General features: G+C 42.7%; 1 protein-coding gene across 4 annotated transcripts in view; it reads left to right on the top strand.

Moving 5' to 3' along the window:
- Window positions 1–21,868, top strand: part of LOC134343662 (actin-related protein 3B) — a 107,971-nt gene that overhangs the window by 47,768 nt on the left and 38,335 nt on the right. For all 4 annotated transcript variants that reach the window (XM_063042422.1, XM_063042423.1, XM_063042426.1 and 1 more), the window contains one exon: window positions 4,477–4,584. In XM_063042422.1, the coding sequence (XP_062898492.1) occupies window positions 4,477–4,584 (108 nt within the window). The remainder of the gene's footprint in view (window positions 1–4,476; window positions 4,585–21,868) is intronic.

The raw sequence follows: 21,868 nt of genomic DNA, 5'->3' as shown, positions 1-21,868 counted from the left end.
GCTACACTTTGCCCAAGAGTGACCTGCAGCCTAACGGAGGGAAGGAGTGCCTTACACCTCCTTTGGCAGAGATGTAACTCCACCCCACCATCTCTTGTATAGGGCAATCAAAACTTCACACACAGCTCTATATGGAGACTCACCAAGGCCCTGTATAACCACAGCAAGACATCCTTACTTTGTCCTCAAATCCTTTTGCAATGAAGACTAACACACTATTTACAGTACTTCCAAACTGCTTGCTGCAACAGAACATTTGCTTTCAGTGACTCCTTACACTGTCCACTATCCCTTTTTTCCAATCTATCACAAATCACATCTGTCTTTTTCTATTTAAAACCAATTGCATAACTTCATAAGTTTATCTTTGCACTGATCCAACCTGTCCAATTTGCTTTGGAGCTTCTTAGCATGCTCATAGCAACTCATATTCCACTCCAATCCTCAAGCCCCAATCCCCACACTAAGATGTTACATTGATCCATATTGGGAATAGTTGGCACCACAGCACTCATTCCTTACTGCCCTCAACTAATTACTGCCTACCACCTGGACAAAGATCGGCTAACTTATATGCTCAGTATCCTATCTTTCTACCAATTTTTCAATTCATACTAGTATATTACCTCCAAACAAACACACTTTAAATTTATACACTGGTCTCTTATGTGGAATATGAGTAAAGGTTTTCAAAGGTTGAAATATATCATATCCACAGGTTATCCCTTATTAGTCTCTTTGTTACTTGCTTTAAAAAGTAGATTTGTAAATCCCAATTTCCCTTTCACAAACTCAAGCTGACCTTGTCCAGTTCCATTAATGTTTTCCAGATATTCTGTAATTACATTTTTTCCCCTCTGCTCCACAGTTGGGCTCGTTTCCATGGTTTCCTCCATTTCCTCTTCCTCTTCCTTTTTGCCACCCTCCAATCTATGAAATATCATCAGAGTCAAAAGAATTTTGGAATATGATCACTAAGCCATCTACTTTTCCTGGCCACTTCCTTTAATAATGGCACAAATAGATTATCAGGCCTTGGCAATTTGTTAGCCTTTGGCCCCATTAATTTCCCCAGCATGATTCCTTTACGATAATCTATTCCTTTCTCCCTCTGAACCTTGGTTCTGTAACATACCTGGGAGGTTATTTGGGTCCTTTGTGATGACAGAACCAAGATATGTACTTAATTTTTTGCCATTTCTCTGTCCTCAGTCATAATTACCTCCCTCCCTTCTGATGATTGTTTACCTATATTTATCCAGGCTTTCTTTTAACATGTAGAGTAGATTTGTCACAAAATCCATCTTTCCCCTATTAATCATTCATTTTGTTCTCTGCTGGAATTCTAAACTGTTTTCAGTCCTCAGCCCTGTTTTTCTATGATAATTGTATATGTCTCCTCTTTTAATCTAATAACATCTCTCAAGTCACAGTTGAGTCTCCCTCTGCTAACTTTATTTGATTGTCATGCCTTGATGTGCCAGGAGGCTGTGGAAGTGAGCAAGGTCCTCAATGAATACTTCTCTTTGGTATTCACCAATGAGAAGGAACTTGATGGTGAAGACAATATGAGTGAGGTTGTTGTTCTGGAGCATGTTGATATTAAGGGAGAGGAGGTGTTGGAGTTGTTAAAATACATTAGGATGGATAAGTCCCCGGGTCTTGATGGAATATTCCTCAGGCTGCTCCACGAGGCAAGGGAAGAGATTGCTGAGCCTCTGGCTAGGATCTTTATGTCCTCGTTGTCCACGGGAATGGTACCGGAGGATTGGAGGGAGGCGAATGTTGTCCCCTTGTTCAAAGAAGGTAGAAGGGATAGTCCAGGTAATTATAGACTAGTGAGCCTTAAGTCTGTGGTGGGAAAGCTCTTGGAAAAGATTCTTAGAGATAGGATCTATGGGCATTTAGAGAATCATGGTCTGATCAGGGATAGTCAGCATGGCTTTATGGAGGGCAGAGCGTGTCTAACAAGCCTGATAGAGTTCTTTGAGGAGGTGACCAGGCATATAGATGAGGGTAGTGCAGTGGATGTGATCTATATGGATTTTAGTAAGGCATTTGACAAGGTTCCACACGGTAGGCTTATTCGGAAAGTCAGAAGGCATGGGATCCAGGGAAGTTTGGCCAGGTGGATTCAGAATTGGCTTGCCTGCAGAATGCAGAGGGTCGTGGTGGAGGGAGTACATTCAGCTTGGAGGATTGTGACTAGTGGTGTCCCACAAGGATCTGTTCTGGGACCTCTACTTTTCGTGATTTTTATTAACGACCTGGATGTGGGGGTAGAAGGGTGGGTTGGCAAGTTTGCAGATGACACAAAGGTTGGTGGTATTGTAGATAGTGTAGAGGATTGTTGAAGATTGCAGAGAGACATTGATAGGATGCAGAAGTGGGCTGAGAAGTGGCAGATGGAGTTCAACCTGGAGAAGTGTGAGGTGGTACACTTTGGAAGGACAAACTCCAAGGCAGAGTACAAAATAAATGGCAGGATACTTGGTAGTGTGGAGGAGCAGAGGGATCTGGAGGTGCATGTCCACAGACCCCTGAAAGTTGCCTCACAGGTGGATAGGGTAGTTAAGAAAGCTTATGGGGTGTTAGCTTTCATAAGTCGAGGGATAGAGTTTAAGAGTCGCGATGTAATGATGCAGCTCTATAAAACTCTGGTTAGGCCACACGTGGAGTACTGTGTCCAGTTCTGGTTGCCTCACTATAGGAAGGATGTGGAAGCATTGGAAAGGGTACAGAGGAGATTTACCAGGATGCTGCCTGGTTTAGAGAGTATGCATTATGATCAGAGATTAAGGGAGCTAGGGCTTTACTCTTTGGAGAGGAGGAGGATGAGAGGAGACATCATAGAGGTGTACAAGATAATAAGAGGAATAGATAGAGTGGATAGCCAGCACCTCTTCCCCAGGGCACCACTGCTCAGTACAAGAGGACATGGCTTTAAGGTAAGGGGTGGGAAGTTCAAGGGGGATATTAGAAGAAGGTTTTTTACTCAGAGAGTGGTTGGTGCGTGGAATGTACTGCCTGAGTCAGTGGTGGAGGCAGATACACTAGTGAAGTTTAAGAGACTACTAGACAGGTATATGGAGGAATTTAAGGTGGGGGGTTATATGGGAGGCAGGGTTTGAGGGTCGGCACAACATTGTAGGCCGAAGAGCCTGTACTGTGCTGTACTAGTCTATGTTCTATGTTCTATGTCATGGAGGAACGGACAATTGTTGCAAATTATATGTGCCTTTTCTTTATTACCCATTGACTATCCCCAATCTATCTTCAGTAATCTGTACTTTATTCTTTTGTTCAAATACAGGACCCTAGTTTCTGTTTTGGTAACTTCACTCTCTATCTTAATGAAGAATTCCATCATGCTGTGCTCACTCTTCCTCAAAGGGCAACATACAAAAATATTGCTAATCATTGCACAATGCATTTAGGATAGCCTGTTTTCTGATCAGCTGCTTAACATATTGTTTAAACAAACACTAGTATGTACTATTATGTAAGATGATACTATTTTGTAAAGTGAATCTCAGGCCTGTATATGGTGACATTTATATACTTTGATGATAAATTTATCTTGACCTTTGGACATATTTCAGAAGTTTTGCCTCACAGTTTTAAAACTGCTTTATCCAATCTATACAACACACACAAAATGCTGGTGAACGCAGCAGGTCAGGCAGCATCTATAGGAAGAAGTACAGTCGACATTTCGGGCCGAGACCCTTCATCAGGACTAACTGAAAGAAGAGATAGTGAGAGATTTGAAAGTGGGAGGGGGAGATCCGAAATGATAGGAGAAGACAGGAGGGGGAGGGAAGAAGCTAAGAGCTGGAAAGTTGAGAAAGTTTGCCAATTCAGCCCAAAATGTCGATGGTTTATTCCCTTCCATAGATGTTGCCTGACCTGCTGAGCTCCTCTAGCATTTTTTGTGCTTTGCTCTGGATTTCCAACATCTGCAGAACCCCTTGTGCTTAAGACAGCTCCTTTCCTCATCAGGCAAACTCTTTGTCCCAGAAATCAATCTGGTGAATCTTTGCTCTGTTATTTTCAATGGTAGTTATCAATTCCTTAAATAAGGAGACAGTACTGTGCCGTAGGAATTACCTCATCAAATCTCTGTAGGCAAGATTTTTCTTACTTTCCTGGACTGAAGTAAAAGACCAATTCCCATTTGCCTTCCTAGTTGCCTGTACAGCACATTAATTTTCTCTGTTTTCCTTTACAAAGATTGGGGTTGGGGGTTTTCACTGAATATTAAATTATCTCAAATCCCTTCCCTTTTTTCAGAATTGTTGAATTCAGCACAAGATATGATTTTTTTCAGTGCAGCACGTTTAGAATTAGAAAATACAATTTTGCTAAAATGCTATTCAGAGGAATGGGTGATATTTTATATTTATTAATATCATGTACAAATTCCACTGGATATACAACAATGTGTAACTTTTCTGGATTTATTTTAAATTGTAGGCCGTGCTAGCCTTGGCCGCATCGTGGACCTCACGGCAGGTGGGAGAACGCACATTAACAGGCTTGGTAATAGACAGTGGTGATGGAGTGACCCATTGTATTCCAGTGGTGAGTATATTAGTTAAATGCATCCAAATGATCGTCATATCTGCTGTAACAGGGTTGAGATTCGGGTCAGCTAGAAAGCTAAACGAAGTTAAACAGTGCGGAAACACAAGGAAATCTGCAGATGCTGGAATTTCAAGCAACACACATAAAAATTGCTGGTGAACACAGCAGGCCAGGCAGCATCTATAAGAAGAGGTACAGCTGACGTTTTGGGCCGAGACCCTTTGTCAGAACTATCTGAAAGAAGAGATAGTAAGAGCTCTTACTATCTCTTCTTTCAGTTAGTCCTGACAAGGGGTCTCGGCCCGAAACGTTGACTGTGCCTCTTCCTACAGATGCTGCCTGGCCTGCTGTGTTCACCAGCAATTTTTATGTGTGTTGCTTAAACAGTGTGGGACAAGTTTTTTCACACAGACTGTTGTGTGCCAGGAATGCACTGCCAGGGGTGGTTGTGGAAGCAAATATGAAAGAGGTGTTTAAAAGGCTCTTAGACAGGCATATCAGTATAGCAAGAATGGACATTGTATAGGCAGAGGGGATTAGGTTGGAAGATTCTGGTAACACAGTACTTGCAAAAAGGTAATTTAATAGTTACTGGACCGAGTTTATCTGGTGGTGGTTCTGAATGGAGCTATTGGCAATTACCATTCAAACTGAAGTTAATTCTACACATGCATGCATGGACTGTGAACTGTGGATTAACAGACAAATATTTGGAGTCAGGCCCATTATTGCATGTTGTTCTGGGACTTCATAGCAAGGTCTGGTCTTGCTGAAGGATTGGCCCCTGGGATAAAACCAAGAACTCCTTTAATTTTGGTGGGAATTGTGGACCTGCAGATAAGCAATTTAAAAAATTATTTTGAACTGCTTAATGCATTAGGGTAGGGCTGTAGTAATTGCCTATTTTCAGATGCCTGATAAAAGTGGTATGCTTCCTATTTGTACTGCTCGTAATGATAATATTTGCATAATGTTGCTGGGTAGAAAATTCCAGAATACTCGCTCAGCTCTGATGGAGAAATAGATGTCCCAATCATTGCTGGAGGTGATTGGATTCCCAAGATTTTTTTGTTTTTGTCTTTAGTTGTAGAAGCTGTAAACGAGAAAGGTATTGTCAAGGTAAGTTTGCCAAGCCGCTGCTCTTTATAGCCTGAAACCTCCAACTGAAAGTAACTTCAAGACTATGGGTGCACAATTATTACTAAACAGTAAATTGGACAACAGCTTTCAATGACCCAAAAGGTGGAAATTTGCAAGTAGCTGTTTAAATTAGCTTGATTCTTCTGAAACATGATCATCCCAGTGAAATGATGCAGAAAACATACGATGAACTGCACAAGAAATGGGTGGTAAGTATGGCAGTTAGCATAATGCTGTTTCTGCGCCAGTGATCACTGGTCGAGGTTTAATTTCTGCCTCTGCCTGTAAGGAGTTTGTACATTCTCTCTGTGACTGCGTAGGATTTCCTCCGGTTGCTCCAGGTCTCTCCCATATCCCAAAGATGTATGGATTTGGGCATGCTGTGTCATCGCCGGAAGTGCGGCAACACTTGTGGGCTGCCACCAGCACAACCTTGATTTGATTTGACTTGACACAAATGGCGCAATTTTCACTGTACGTTTCAATGTACATGTGGCAAATAAAGCTGATTTTATATAACTGCTGTAGTTCCAAAGGAAAGTAACACCATGACAAGTCTTAACTGGGATCCAGTAATTTCTCAGCCACTTTTTCCATCAGATTTTAATATTTTTGTTGGAGAATTAAAATGAATTGTAACACTTTTTCTCCTTTCTTATTCTTCTTTCTTATTTTTCTTTGAATTCAGTCTCTTTTGTTTTCTCTGCATGACTTAACTTTTCATTTCCGTGTTTAGAATCAGTGTGATTTAGTAAAGCTTAGTAAAGCAATGAAGCCTCATCATTCTGGTTGGTTAAGTAGGTGTGTTGTCACCTCTTGATAGCTACAGATCAGATTTGCACATTTACTGTAGGCTCCACTGCAAAAGCCTGTTGTTTTTAGCAGGCTGATAAACTGCTACAGCAAACTCCAGATGGCCCATGGTTAACGGGCCATAAAGTTGATAAATAGACACAGGATATTGAACAGGTGAACTATTCTGAAATAAAGTAGGCAACGCAAGAAACACTCATCAGGTCAAAGAGCACCTGTGGAAAGGAAAACAAGCAAGAGATACAGTAACACACATAAGATGCTGGAGGAACTCAGCAGTCCAGGTAGCATCTATGGAAAAGAGTACAGTTGCTGTTTTGGTCGAGACCCTTCAGCAGGACTGGTGGATTTCGTAAGAGACACAGTTAATGTTTTAGGTTTAATCTCTTTCTTCAGAACACTCATTAACCTGCCCTCCCTTTCCACAGATGCTGCCCAACCACCATGTTCTCTTTTTATTTCAGAATTCCAGCGTCTGCAGTTTCATTTTCACTCCTGTCCTGGTGCTTTTTACTATTAAAGTTTAATATTAATATTTTTGTTCCCATGGCCAAGCTTCTGATCATCTAACCTGATAGTGGAGTTATCACTTTATTTAGTTAATATTCCTGTAAAACACTGTGGATCACTCTGTTACGTTAGAGGTGCAATATAAATGGAAGTTCCCAATGTGTCTGTGGCCCTTCATGTTCACAGCCGAACATCACATTACACCACTAGATGGCAGATGAGCTTTGGAGGTTAATGTAGCATTCAGATCTACAAGTGATTTTTTTCTCAGCAAGGAGCACCTTTGGTCTTGAATGATAGAAGATTTCAAAGGTTCAAAGTACGTTTATTATCAAAGTAGCTATGCAATATACAATCCTGAAATTCTTCTTCCCACAGACAGCCACAAAACAAAGAAACACCATGGAACCCGTTCAAAGAAAATACTAAACACTCATGTGCAAAAATAGGAACAAACCATGCAAACGGCAAAATATGGGCAAAAAACACATAGAATATTAACTACTAAAAGCAGAGAGTACGTGAAACAGTTGAGGAATGTTCAGTTTAGTTCAGTTCAATTTAGTGCTGTGTCGTTCGTTAACAACAGGCTGCAGAGCCAATCTACCCCAATCAAAATCACACAAGATAACAATAAAATAAAGGAGTAACCAGAAACTAGAAACACAGAACATGAGCTGCAGAATCCAGTCCACAAACTGTGTCAAGTTAAAGTTTGCCCAAGGCCCAAGACTCCAGCACCATCCTCCAGCAACAGGGAGTGAGAGGGAGAGAGAGACCGGTCAAATGCAGGCACCTTCCTCCAGTAGCAGTAAGTGGGGGGGGGGGGAGCTGAGGGAGAGAGGGACACTGGTCACACGCAGGCAGATGAGGCTGAACACACACTCGTTTTCCACTTTCCAAGATGCTTGGCCTCTAGGCCGTACAGTCCGCTCCAAACCTCACTGAACTCCCTTGGAGACAGCAAAGTGCCAGATCCCTCAATCAGCCTGAAAGCTCAACATCAAAACCTGGATCACAGGTTCCAATGATGCTTAGCTTAGTAGTAGAATTGTATTTGACAGAAGGAATAAAAGAAGCTTGTGGACTGTCTGAAGGATGTCGCCTTTAGTTGCGTTGTTCGCTGGCCCCATCTTCTTCAGTTAATGTTTTATGTTTGTGATATAAAAACAAATGCCCGTGTGCCGTTGTCCCTTTCAAGTGGTTGACCAAGTTTCTTAGAGGTTTGCGCAGATTTTGCATGTCAACTAAAACTTTGAAGAATTTCTATAGACGCACAGTACAGAGTATCCTAACTGGTTGCATCATGGCCTGGTATAGAAACACCAATGCCCAGGAATGGAAAAATCTATAAAAGTGGTGAATACAGCACAGTCCGTCACAAGCAAAGCTCTCCCCACTATTGAGCACATCTCCAAGCAGCGCTACCGCAAGAGAGCAACATCTATCATCAAGGATCCCCACCATCCAGGCCATGCTCTCTTCTCACTACTACCACCGGGCAGGAGGTCCCACACCACCAGGTTCAGAAACAGTTATCACTCTTCAACCATCAGGCTCCTGAACCAGCATGGATGACTTTCCCCACCACAATTCTGAACTTATTCCACAACTTACAGACTTGCTTCCAAGGACTCTGCAGCTTACCCTCTTAGTGTTATTTACCTTTGGCATCTGCACAATTTGTCTTCTTTTGCACATCAATTGTTTGTCAGTCTTTATGTATAGTTTTTCACAAATTCTATTGTGCGTCTTTACTTTCCTATAGTTGCCTGCGAGAAAGTGAATCTCAGGGTAGCATGGGGTGATGTATACATACTTTGATAATAAATTTACAAAGTACTTTGACTTTGAAGTTGGCCTGATGGGATCTTGCATTGACTACTTTTGGATGAATGGTTCTCAAACTATTTTCCCGCTAATTATTGTACATGCAGCTTGATTCATAGGTCTGCAGTTACGTGTGAGTGTTTGATTAATTCTTTTTATCCTGGCCAACCTATAAGAATGATTTAATTCTCTGAAAACTAATCATTCCACTTAGAAGGTGTTTTTAAAAATAAATTAATAATTACATTTGAGAGATCCTTTGTAGGAAATAATCAATAATTGCTACTCTTTAATATCAAAGTTCAAAGTAAGTTTGTTATCCAAGTACCCAAGTATCTAAGGTGAGAGGGAATAATTTCAAAGGGGATGTGAGAAGCAAATATTTTTACACAGTGTGGTGGGTGCCTGGAATGTGCTGCCTTGGGTGGTAGATACATTGGGACCTTTTTAAAGAGACATTTAGATAGTCACATGTATGTGAGGTAAAAGAGATTAGTATAATTGGCCATTTGATTCCTAATTTATTTGGTTCGGCACAACATTGTGGGCCGAAGGCCTTCTCCTGTGTTCTATGTTTTATGTTCTGTCCTGGTTTACAGTGCAATAAAATGGCTCGCTTCATTCGCAAGTAGTTGGTTTGAGTTATGTCAGGGTTACATAGCTGGAGATACCAGCACACCCTGTTGAGGACTGAATTCCAGAGGTGGGGTTAGAAAAGTTACCCTTAATGTATGACTACAGTTGACCGTCTGTGGTGTCAATGAGTAGTGACCATGCTGAACTTATGACTTAAAGCTATAACTTATGTGACCCTCAGGTTCTGTCAGCTGTGTAAGTCTAGGGAAGACAACCTCTGGTCCCACCAAACGTGTGAGAGTGAGGTGCAAAACCTCCTGTTTGGGTGAATGTTGCGTGATGTGTTACCCTGTTACAAATCAGTAGCATGAAATAACAGTACACCATATGTAATTAAACGATTTAGATTTATAATTCTTAATTTAAAGTAAAACAAAAAGAATAGGGTCCATTTTAATGAAACAGTCTAATGTGCAAGCTGGAGCTCATGGTTTCCCGTCAGTTAGTCCTCCATTGATTCCCACCCCCCCTCCCCGGGCGTTGTCGACTCCCGGTCCCATTCCAAATCCACTCCGTCTACAACCTCTCCGTTTTGGCATCTTCCCTCTTCATCTTCCACCGAACAAAAGACCTAGAACACCTCGCTCTCAGGCACACAACAAGAAAAGAAACACTCCCTTGATTGGATGGCACACATTCCAAAGCCCCTGTTATCTCTAGTCACAACCCAAACACTGCTGCTATAGAAAAACCATTACATTAGCAGTGAAACCTCTCCCAGGGCGTTGAGGAACTGATTCCTCAATCTATGGACTCACTTTCAAGCACTCTACAACTCATGCTCTCAGTGTTATTTATTTATTTTTGTATTTACATAATTGGTCTTCTTTTCTTCATTGGCTTCTTATCAGCCTTTGGATGTAGCTTTCCATTGATTCTATTGTACTCTTTGTCCTACCGTGAATGCCCACAAGAAAATGAATCTCAAGGTAGCATATGGTGACATATACGGACTTGGATAATAAGTTTACTTTGAACTTTGATCCAAGGGAAGACGCCATAATGGCTGGAATCTTACCTTGCACAAGTCAGGACCACGAGAGCAAACTTTCCACTTGCTTCGACTTTTGGTTTGAACCACAGTCACCAAGTTCAATATCATCTCCACCATTCATTCTTCTCATACCAGGGCACCAAGTGTACCATCAGCATAATGAGGTGTTGTCACCAACGTGGGCTACTCCAGTGTGGAGGGGAACCTGTGCACCCCATACACTGGTCTTCTCTATGGTAGTGCAGATCTTATAAAACCCATGAGTACTGAGCACCAAGGTTCACCATCCCCTGCACATTCTTCTCCAGATCACACACAGTACCATCTTAAATTGAAAATATTGACGCATAGGGAGATACATTGGGGACGCAGGCTCACTGAGTACACCAAACAGCCAATTGTGCACTCATCCTACCGTAACCTATTTTATTCTCTCCACATTGCTATCATACCTTTATATTCTACCGCTCATATACACACAAGGGGCAATGTACAGCCGCTGTGTAACCCATGGTCGTGGGGTGAATGTGCAAACGCCACAGAGATGGCACCAGAGGTCAGGATTGGATGTGGGTTGCAGAGCTCCGTGGCAGCAATTCTACTAGGTATATCCCGGTGCTGCAAAAATCAGTTTTGTCAGCATCACTAGGTACGGGTCTGGGTACGCTCAACCCTTTGGCATTTAGTGCTTAATCTCATGGGGACTGCCGTTCCTCACTAGTAAATTGTGGGCTGGGGATGGACAAGAAATCCCAAACAAAGTTCAAACCCACAAAATGAATCAATCAAATTGGATCAATATAATCTGTATTGATACTTTACTTTAGGATTATTAATATTCTTCCTGAAGTCAACTTTTCCTCCGAGGTGCAAATTAAAATATCAATGTAATACATTCCATTGCATTGGAAAACGAGAGTGTGGTGTGAAAGATGCAGATCTTCAGTAAGTGTTTGCAGTTTGAGAAATCAATTTGTAGATGTGTTATGACTTTTTCTAACCAAGGCTCTTTTGTTGTGTCCTAATTTCGGGCTAAGTTTATTTAAAGGTTCCTGTTGAAAATACTGACAATTTTGGGGCTCTGAGTGAAAGTTTCTACGTAGTTATTTAAAGATACAACACAGGAACAGGCCCTTCCAGTCCAGTGAGCCCGTGCCACTGGAATGCACCCTGGTGAACTTTTATGGTGGAGTGTACTGAACATTTTGACAAGCACAAGAAAATAGGCAGATGCTGGAAATCCAAAGCAACACACGCAAAATACTGGAGGAGCTCAGCAGCATCTATAGAAAAGAGTAAACAGTCAATGTTTCGGGCCGAGACCCTTCATCATGACTCTTTTTCATAGATGCTGCCTGGCCTGCTGAGTTCCTCCAGCATTTTGTGTGTATTGCAATAAACATTTTGAATTGTTTTTCAAGCAGGTTTCTATGGGTAAAAGCCTTAGAATTGCTTTATTTATTTAATAAATTGTAGAGTAGGGGTGTCACTGGCCAAGCCAGCATTAATTCACTGTCAGAGGTCATGTTCTTGAACTGCTGTGGTCTGTGTGGTGAAAGTACTTGCCCAATGCTGCTAAGAAGAGATTCCACGGTTCTTTTTTCCCAGTGGCAATACAGGATCAATAGGCTTTTCCCAAGTTAATGCAGAATGTGTGCCTTGCAGGGGGATTTGCAAGTGGTGGTGTTTTCAGTGTTTACTATCCTCATGGACAGTCATTTAGATGTCGGAGGTGCTGTTGGAATAGTCTGAGGAAAAGGAGGACGCAGTGTTCGGCGGAGTGAGTGTCCAAAGAGAAATGAACCAAGTAGGAGAGAACTGGGTTCTTTGTGCTCAGTTATCAGGGCTCCATGATACCTTTTTCCAAAGGTAAAAAAAACAGAGCAAACTGTAAAATATTGGAGAATAAGAGTTAAATGAGCTAAAAACTGCGGTTTATAGAACTGCTAAGTAATTATAGGTAGTAGGAAGTGGCTTAGGATGGTGGTGAATATTGGTAGCTCGGTTTGAGGTGACTGATATCGCAGTGCGCACCGATCTTGGCAATTAGCTTGCCAAACAAAGGCGCAGGCAAACACAAAGCAGGCACGAGAATTTTTAAAAGCGTGGTTCTCTTCTGATAACTCCGTAAACAAACATATTGAAATAGACGCCATCTACAAACTCCTAAGAGCCAAAGGGACACAAGCCAATAGAACTGAAAGGTCAGCTGAAGGGGAGGCCGATCAGAACCGGGGGAAGCAAACTGCGGGGTGGGGCATTATATGATTGCAAGCACTCCCAGAGAAAAACACCAACAACAGCGCACTGATGATGAAGTGTCCACGAGCTAATTACTAAGCTCAGCAAACACCGTAACATCAAACAAATAAGAAATGGTGTTAGGTGCAAACTAATGATCTTTAAATGGAAACTAAATGCAAAAGGTTGGTGTAGATAAAGCGTTCGTTCATGGGACAGTGCATACTGGGGAGATGTTCAGAAGTACTTACTGGTGAGTGGAATCCTTCTACATAATTAAATTTAGCCCAATTTGAGAAAGCACTTACCTTAATTGCAGGAAGTAAGGTAGCAAAAGGAAGGTAATGCCCTTTTTGTTGTTAGTGACGGAGACCAGTGGGTTTGATTGAATCAAGTGCAGCTGAGAAAGACAACAAATCACTTGGTCAATTCGGAGGGGAGCAGGGAACCATGAGAGCTTCCGGCCTCTCCAAATGCTGTGCTTGAATAGAACAGAGTCTGGAGGAAATGTCAGACAGCAGTGTTATTATAAACGCAAACACGAGAAATTCTGCAGATGCTGGAAATTCAAGCAACACATATCAAAGTTGCTGGTGAACGCAGCAGGCCAGGCAGCATCTCTAGGAAGAGGTACAGTCGACGCTTCGGGCCGAGACCCTTCGTCAGGACTAACCGATTCTGATTGGCCTCCCCTTCAGCTGACCTTTCAGTTCTATTGGCTTGTGTCCCTTTGGCTCTTAGGAGTTTGTAGATGGCGTCTATTTCAATATATTTGTTTACGGAGTTATCACAAGAGAACCACACTTTTAAAAATTCTCGTGCCTGCTTTGTGTTTGCCTGCGCCTTTGTTTGGCAAGCTAATTGCCAAGATCGGTGCGCACTGCGATATCAGTCACCTCAAACCGAGCTACCAATATTCACCACCATCCTAAGCCGCTAGTCAGTGTTATTACAAACATGGTCAACATAGTGGGAAAGATGCAATGAGGCTCTAAATAGGGCTTCAGAGGATTTTTATTTACTCAGCCTCACTAATCTTCTGCTTCGGAAGGTGTACACCTAGTGGCTATTTTAATAGGTACCTCCTGTACATAATAAGGCGGCCACTGAGTGTATGTTTATGGTCTTCTGTAGTCCACCCACTTCAAGGTTTGATATGTGTGTTCAGAGATGTTCTTCTGCACACCACTGTTGTAAAGTGTGGTTATTTGAGTTACTATCACCTTCCTGTCTACTTAACCAGTCTGGCCATTGGCCTCTCTCAGTAACATGGCATTTTCATTCACAGAACTGTTGCTCACTGCATGTTTTTTTTGGTTTTTTTTTGCACCATTCTCTGCAAACTTTAGAAATTGTTCTGTGTGAAAACCCTTGGAGATCAGCACTTTCTAAGATACTCAAACCACCCTGTCTGGCACCAACAGTCATTCCACGGCCAAAGCTTCTTAGTTCACATTTCTTCTCCTTTCTGATGTCTGAAGAACTGAAGCTTTTGAGTTGCTGCCTCATGATTGGCTGATTAGATATTTACATTAATATGCAGGTAATGTAATATAGTGATCACTATATAAATGTCAGAGAGTTTTATTATTGCAAACACAATCAACATAGTGGAAAGAAATGCTATGATGCCCCAATAAAAAGCTAAGGGCCTGAAGTTCTTTACTCAGCCTCACTGATCTTCTTCTTAGAGAGACATAGGATAAAAACACAGCCGATCTACTGTTGAAAGGTTTAGAAGGACAAGGAAGTGTGAAAAGAGAAGTTGATCCACTGCAGAAGATACATCGTGAGCTGGAAAGTGACAATTTATGAGGTCCACTGCTCTCAATTTTACCTTGGGAAGAAGAACAATGAACAATTGCTCACTGTCCCCGCTGTCTTTGGTCAAGGAGCTGCAGCTAGTAGTTATATGTTGATGTTGTAATATCTGGCTCCTCTTCTGCCTCCGAGGTGTTCTTGTTCTCCTCAAGTAAAGAGAATGTGTTTGACAGAAAAAATCTAGAAATCACAATTCTAAACACATAGAATTGTTATATATTGATTTTACCTCGGGTCCACAGGTAATTTAACCTGCAAAACACTAAAACTGGAATTTGCTATATTCAGGGCAGGATATCATAGTTAGCTGTGCAATAAAGCAACATACAACATGCTGGAGGAATTCAGTCCTAATGAAGAGTCTCAGCCTGAAATGTCAACCTTTTATTCCCCTCTAGATACCTCCTGTCTTGCAGAGATCCTCCAGCAATTTTGTGTGTTCTGGATTTCCAGCATTTGCAGACTCTCTTGTGTTCACAGTTGGCTGTACAAGAACCAACATTTCCATGATCACTGCATTTCAATCTATACCAGCAGTTTGGCACAGGGTGATGTCAAAAGCTGACTTATCTCCAGGGACGGTGGAAAGGGATTACCTTAATTGGCTGCGATTAACATTCACAACCTTGAGTTACTGTAGAATGAGGGGTCAGCGTCTTTCACCAACACTGATTTAGTAACATTTATATCAGAGTTATAGAGTTGTAGAGCACAGAATGAGGCTATTTAGCCCAACTTGTCCACATTGACCAAGTCACCTACATGAGCTAGTCCCATTTTCCTGTGCTTGGCCTGAATCCCTCAAAACTTACCCAAGTATCTGTCAAACGCCTTTTAATTGCTATATTTGTACTCACCATTTCCACTGGAAGCTTGTTCCATGTAACCCTGCCTTCTGTGTGAGAAAAATTGTCCCTCAGATCCTCTTTAAATCTTTCCCCTCTCACTGGGAGAAGGTAGGAGATTGGGGCTGAGAGGGAACTGGATCAGCCATAATGAAACGTTAGAGCAGACTACTCAGTAAGCCAGATAGCCTAATTCTGCGCTCCTGCAGCTTATGGTCCCCTACCATGGGGAAAAGACTCTGACCATTCACCTCAGCAGTTGATGCAGCGCTTTACAGCACTAGCTGCAAGATCTGAGTTTGATATCTGTCGCTGTCTGTAAGGAGTTTGTACATTCTCTCCATTACCGTGTGGGTTTCCCCCAGCACTCTGGTTTCCCCATTCCAAAGGCATACGTTCAGGGTTAATGACTTGTGGGCATGCTGTGTTGGTGCAGGAAGTGTGGCAACACCCGTGGGCTGCCCCTCCACAATCCTCACTGATTTGATTTGATATGAACAGTGCATTTCACTGTATGTTTCGATGTACATGACAAATAAAGCTAATCTTTCTTCTTTAATCCTTAGCTATACCCTTTGTGATCTTATATACCTCTATAATGTCACTACTTAACCTCCTATGCTCCAGGGAAGAAAGCTCCAATCACTCCTTATAACCCAATCCCCTTGCCATTCCCAGGAACGTCCTTGTAAATCTTCCCTGCACCCTTCCCAGTTTAACAACATCCTCCTGATAGCTAGGTGACCAGAACTGCACACAGTGTGATCTCATCAATGTCTGTTATTATTGTAATTTGATGTTCCAACTCCTGTACTCAGTGTCCTGTCTGAATCATTGAACCACAAACTGAAGTAGATCATTTGGTCCACTGAGCCTGCTGTACTCTGCTATTGAACAATTTCATGGTTGATATACTTCTGGAATTAATTTCAAAGTTCAAAGTATGCCCAGTTGTCAAACCCCTAGGTTCCTCACACATCCTGGAATCTTAGCAGTGCCTGTTTCGAATCCACTTAGTGACCAAACCTCCACAGCTCTCTGGATCGGAGATTTCCAAATATTCACATGTATTGAAGAAAGACATTTCTCTACATCTTGGCTCTATCTCTTATTTTGATGCAGTAACCCTTTGTGGTAGTCTCCGTAACCATATTGGCCAGTTGAGGTGACTGAAAAATTGTATGTGTTAGTGACGTCATCATTCAACCTAATGTCCTCTGGAGATGAGAAATCTAGTCTACTCAGTCTTTCCGTATTGTAGACTTGCCATCCCAGGGACCAGTCCACTAATGTTTTACAGTCTTTCCTCTTCAGTAAGTGTATTTCTTGTTGAGCAAAGACACCAGAATTGTCCAGGTGTGGTCTCATCCTGGTCATATATAATTGGAAAATTACACCATTATTGTTGTGCTCCAATTTTTTTGCAACAAAGGCCAGCTATCCCTTACCTTCCTGGGATGTTGGTAAAATGAATGTAAGATCATAAGACAGGAGCAGAATTAAGCCACTTAGTCTGTCACCATTCTATCATGGCTGATCTATTATTCCTCTCAACCCCATTCCCCTGCCTCCTCCTCGTAACCTTTGGTGCCTTCACTAATGAAGAACCTAACGATCCCGCTTTAAAAATACCCAATGACTTGGCCTCCACAGCCGTCTATGGCAATGAATTCCACGGATTCACCACCCTCTGGCTAAAGAAATTCCTCCTCATCTCTGTGCTAAAGGGATGTTCTTGTATTCTGAAGCTGTACCCTCTGGTCCAAGTCTCACCCACTATAGGAAGCATCCTCTCCACATCTACTCTATCTAGGCAATTTAATATTCACTAGGTTTCAATGAGAACCTCCCTCATTCTTCTAAACTCCAGTGAGTATAGGCCCTGAACATCTAACACTCCTCATACAGTAACCCTTCATTCCCGGGATCATTCTCATGAGCCTCCTCTGAACCCTCTCAAATGCCAAGGCATCCTTTCTTAGATAAGGAGCTCAAAACTGCTCACAATACTTCAAGTGCAGTCCGACCAATTCCTTAGAAAGCCTCTGTAAACACAGAGATTCTACAGATGCTAGAAATCCAGAACAAACCACACAAGATGCTGGAGGAACTCAACAGGACAGACAGCATCCATAGAGAGGAATAATCTGTCGACGTTTCAGGCCCAGTACCTTCATTATGTGGAATGTAACTGTATTAGTTAAGGAACCTTGTAACTGGAGCACGAGGCAAATTGTGTTGTCAAACAATTGTTTTACCATATAAGCTCTTTTTATGGGTATCTGTGAAAAGCAAATTTATCTTTTATGTGGAGTTTGCTAGCACTGACTAGCACAATGAGTGGGAGGCTTTGCATTTTTGAAGGCTTGATTCAATATTTTTGTAGATAAAAATATGCTCATATATTTAGATAAAATTACTCCTATCTGACAATTTGAAAAAAATAGGAAGAACGGGTTTTACAGCTCCTGACAAAGTCTGTTATCGTTTTTTTTTCCATCGGCGTTCAGAGAGGCGGGACTGCGCAGGCGTGTGACATCGGGCAGTGAAGCGCGAAAGATTTAAAAGGACAGAAATCCTGCTTCGGGTTTAATTCGGAGAAGGAAGTCTGAGAATCGGATCGGGCTGCGGAGTGAGCCGGGAGCAGAGTGAAGGTTTAAGGGCTTTGGCTCAACGGGCTTAGGCGGAAACGGGCGAGGCGAGGAAGGTTTGGTATTCATTTTTTGTTGTTATTTGAGGAGGGGGCGGTATGAGTGTGAGGGCAGCTTGTTGTTCTCGGTGCCGGATGTGGGAGGCCCTGGAGTCTCCCAGCCTCCCAGACGTCCACATCTGCGTCAGATGCGCCAAGATGCAGCTCCTAAGGGACCGCGTTAGGGAACTGGAGCTGCAGCTCGATGACCTTCGTCTGGTCAGGGAGAGTGAGGAGGTGATGGAGAGGAGTTACAGGCAGGTGGTCACACAGGGGCCATGGGAGGCAGACAAGTGGGTCACGGTTAGGAGGGGGAAGGGGAAAAGGCAGGTGATGGGGAGTACCCCGGTGGCTGTGCCCCTTAACAACAGGTACTCCTGTTTGAGTACTGTTGGGGGGGACAGCTTACCCGGGGGAAGCGACAGTGGCCGTGCCTCCGGCACAGAGTCCGGCCCTGTAGCTCAGAAGGGTAGGGAAAGGAAGAGGAGGGCAGTTGTAATAGGAGACTCGATAGTAAGGGGGTCAGATAGGCGATTCTGTGGACGCAGTCCGGAGACCTGGATGATAGTTTGCCTCCCTGGTGCCAGAGTCCGGGATATTTCTGATTGCATCCAAGATATCCTGAAGTGGGAGGGTGAGGAGCCAGAGGTCGTGGTACATATAGGTACCAATGACATAGGTAGGAAAAGGGAAGAGGTCCTGAAAGGAGAATATAGGGAGTTAGGAAGGGAGTTGAGAAAAAGGACCACAAAGGTAGTAATCTCGGGATTACTGCCTGTGCCACGCAACAGTGAGAGTAGGAATGCAATGAGGTGGAGGATAAATGCGTGGCTGAGGGATTGGAGCAGGGGGCAGGGATTCAAGTTTTTGGATCATTGGGACCTCTTTTGGCGCAGGTGTGACTTGTACAAAAAGGATGGGTTACACTTGAATCCTAGGGGGACCAATATCCTGGTGGGGAGATTTGTGAGGGCTACTGAGGTGACTTTAAACTAGAATGGTTGGGGGGTGGGAATCAAATTAAAGAGACTAGGAGAGAGGAGGTTAGTTCACAACAGGGGGATGGGAACAAGTGCAGAGAGACAGGGGTGTAAAATGAGGGTAGAAGCAAAATGTAGTAAGGTGAAGAGTAAAAGTGGCAGGCCGGCAAATCCAGGGCAAAAATCAAAAAGGGCCACTTTTCAACATAATTGTATAAGGGCTAAGAGTGTTGTAAAAGCAAGCCTGAAGGCTTTGTGTGTCAATGCAAGGAGCATTCGTAACAAGGTGGATGAATTAAAAGTGCAGATTGTTATTAATGAATATGATATAGTTGGGATCACAGAGACATGGCTCCAGGGTGACCAAGGATGGGAGCTCAACATTCAGGGATATTCAATATTCAGGAGGGATAGACATGAAAGAAAAGGAGGTGGGGTAGCATTGCTGGTTAGAGAGGAGATTAATGCAATAGAAAGGAAGGACATTAGCCGGGAGGATGTGGAATCGATATGGGTAGAGCTGCATAACACTAAGGGGCAGAAATCGCTGGTGGGAGTTGTGTACCGGTCGCCTAACAGTAGTAGTGAGGTTGGGGATGGTATTAAACAGGAAATTAGAAATGCGTGCAATAAAGGAACAGCAGTTATAATGGGTGATTTCAATCTACATATAGATTGGGTGAACCAAATTGGTAAGGGTGCCGAGGAAAAGGATTTCATGGAATGTATGCGGGATGGTTTTTTGAACCAACCTGTCGAGGAACCAACTAGAGAGCAGGCTATTCTAGACTGGGTATTGAGCAATGAGGAAGGGCTAATTAGCAATCTTGTCGTGAGAGGCCCCTTGGGTAAGAGTGATCATAATATGGTGGAATTCTTCATTAAGATGGAGAGTGACATAGTTAATTCAGAAAGAAAGGTTCTGAACTTAAAGAAGGGTAGCTTTGAAGGTATGAGACGTGAATTAGCTAAGATAGACTGGCAAATGACACTTAAAGGGTTGACGGTGGATGTGCAATGGCAAGCATTTAAAGATCGCATGGATGAACTACAACAATTGTTCATCCCAATTTGGCAAAAGAATAAATCAGGGAAGGTAGTGCACCTGTGGCTGACAAGGGAAATTGGGATAGTATCAATTCCAAAGAAGAAGCATACAAATCAGCCAGAAAAAGTGGCTCACCTGAGGACTGGGAGAAATTCAGAGTTCAGCAGAGGAGGACAAAGGGCTTAATTAGGAAAGGGAAAAAAGATTATGAGAGAAAACTGGCAGGGAACATAAAAACTGACTGTAAAGGCTTTTATAGATATGTGAAAAGAAAAGGATTGGTTAAGACAAATGTAGGTCCCTTACAGACAGAAACAGGTGAATTGATTATGGGAAGCAAGGACATGGCAGACCAATTGAATAACTACTTTGGTTCTGTCTTCACTAAGGAGGACATAAATAATCTTCCGGAAATAGTAGGGGACAGAGGGTCCAGTGAGAGGAAGGAACTGAGGGAAATACATGTTGGTCGGGAAGTGGTGTTAGGTAAATTGAAGGGATTAAAGGCAGATAAATCCCCAGGGCCAGATGATCTGCATCCCAGAGTGCTTAAGGAAGTAGCCCAAGAAATCGTGGATGCATTAGTGATAATTTTTCAAAACTCTTTAGATTCTGGACTAGTTCCTGAGGATTGGAGGGTGGCTAATGTAACCCCACTTTTTAAAAACTGAGGGAGAGAGAAACCAGGTAATTATAGACCGGTTAGCCTAACATCGGTGATGGGGAAAATGCTAGAGTCAGTTATCAAAGATGTGATAACAGCACATTTGGAAAGTGGTGAAATCATCGGACAAAGTCAGCATGGATTTGTGAAAGGAAAATCATGTCTGACGAATCTCATAGAATTTTTTGAGGATGTAATTAGTAGAGTGGATAGGGGAGAACCAGTGGATGTGGTATGTTTGGATTTTCAAAAGGCTTTTGACAAGGTCCCACACAGGAGATTAGTGTGCAAACTTAAAGCACACGGTATTGGGGGTAAGGTATTGATGTGGATAGAGAATTGGTTGGCAGACAGGAAGCAAAGAGTGGGAATAAACGGGACCCTTTCAGAATGGCAGGCATTGACTAGTGGGGTACCGCAAGGCTCAGTGCTGGGACCCCAGTTGTTTACAATATATATTAATGACTTGGATGAGGGAATTAAATGCAGCATCTCCAAGTTTGCGGATGACACGAAGCTGGGCTGCAGTGTTAGCTGTGAGGAGGATGCTAAGAGGATGCAGGGTGACTTGGATAGGTTAGGTGAGTGGGCAAATTCATGGCAGATGCAATTTAATGTGGATAAATGTGAGGTTATCTACTTTGGTGGCAAAAACAGGAAAACAGATTATTATTTGAATGGTGGCCGATTAGGAAAAGGGGAAGTGCAACAAGACCTGGGTGTCATTGTACACCAGTCATTGAAAGTGGGCATGCAGGTACAGCAGGCGGTGAAAAAGGCGAATGGTATGCTGGCATTCATAGCAAGAAGATTTGAGTACAGGAGCAGGGAGGTGCTACTGTAGTTGTACAAGGCCTTGGTGAGACCACACCTGGAGTATTGTGTGCAGTTTTGGTCCCCTAATCTGAGGAAAGACATCCTTGCCATAGAGGGAGTACAAAGAAGGTTCACCAGATTGATTCCTGGGATGGCAGGACTTTCATATGATGAAAGACTGGATCGACTAGGCTTATATTCGTTGGAATTTAGAAGATTGAGGGGGGATCTGATCGAAACGTATAAAATCCTAA

This window comes from Mobula hypostoma, chromosome 3 (assembly GCF_963921235.1).
Source record: "Mobula hypostoma chromosome 3, sMobHyp1.1, whole genome shotgun sequence".
In the NCBI taxonomy this organism is placed as follows: domain Eukaryota; kingdom Metazoa; phylum Chordata; class Chondrichthyes; order Myliobatiformes; family Myliobatidae; genus Mobula; species Mobula hypostoma.
This window is presented reverse-complemented; position numbering and strand designations above follow the sequence as displayed.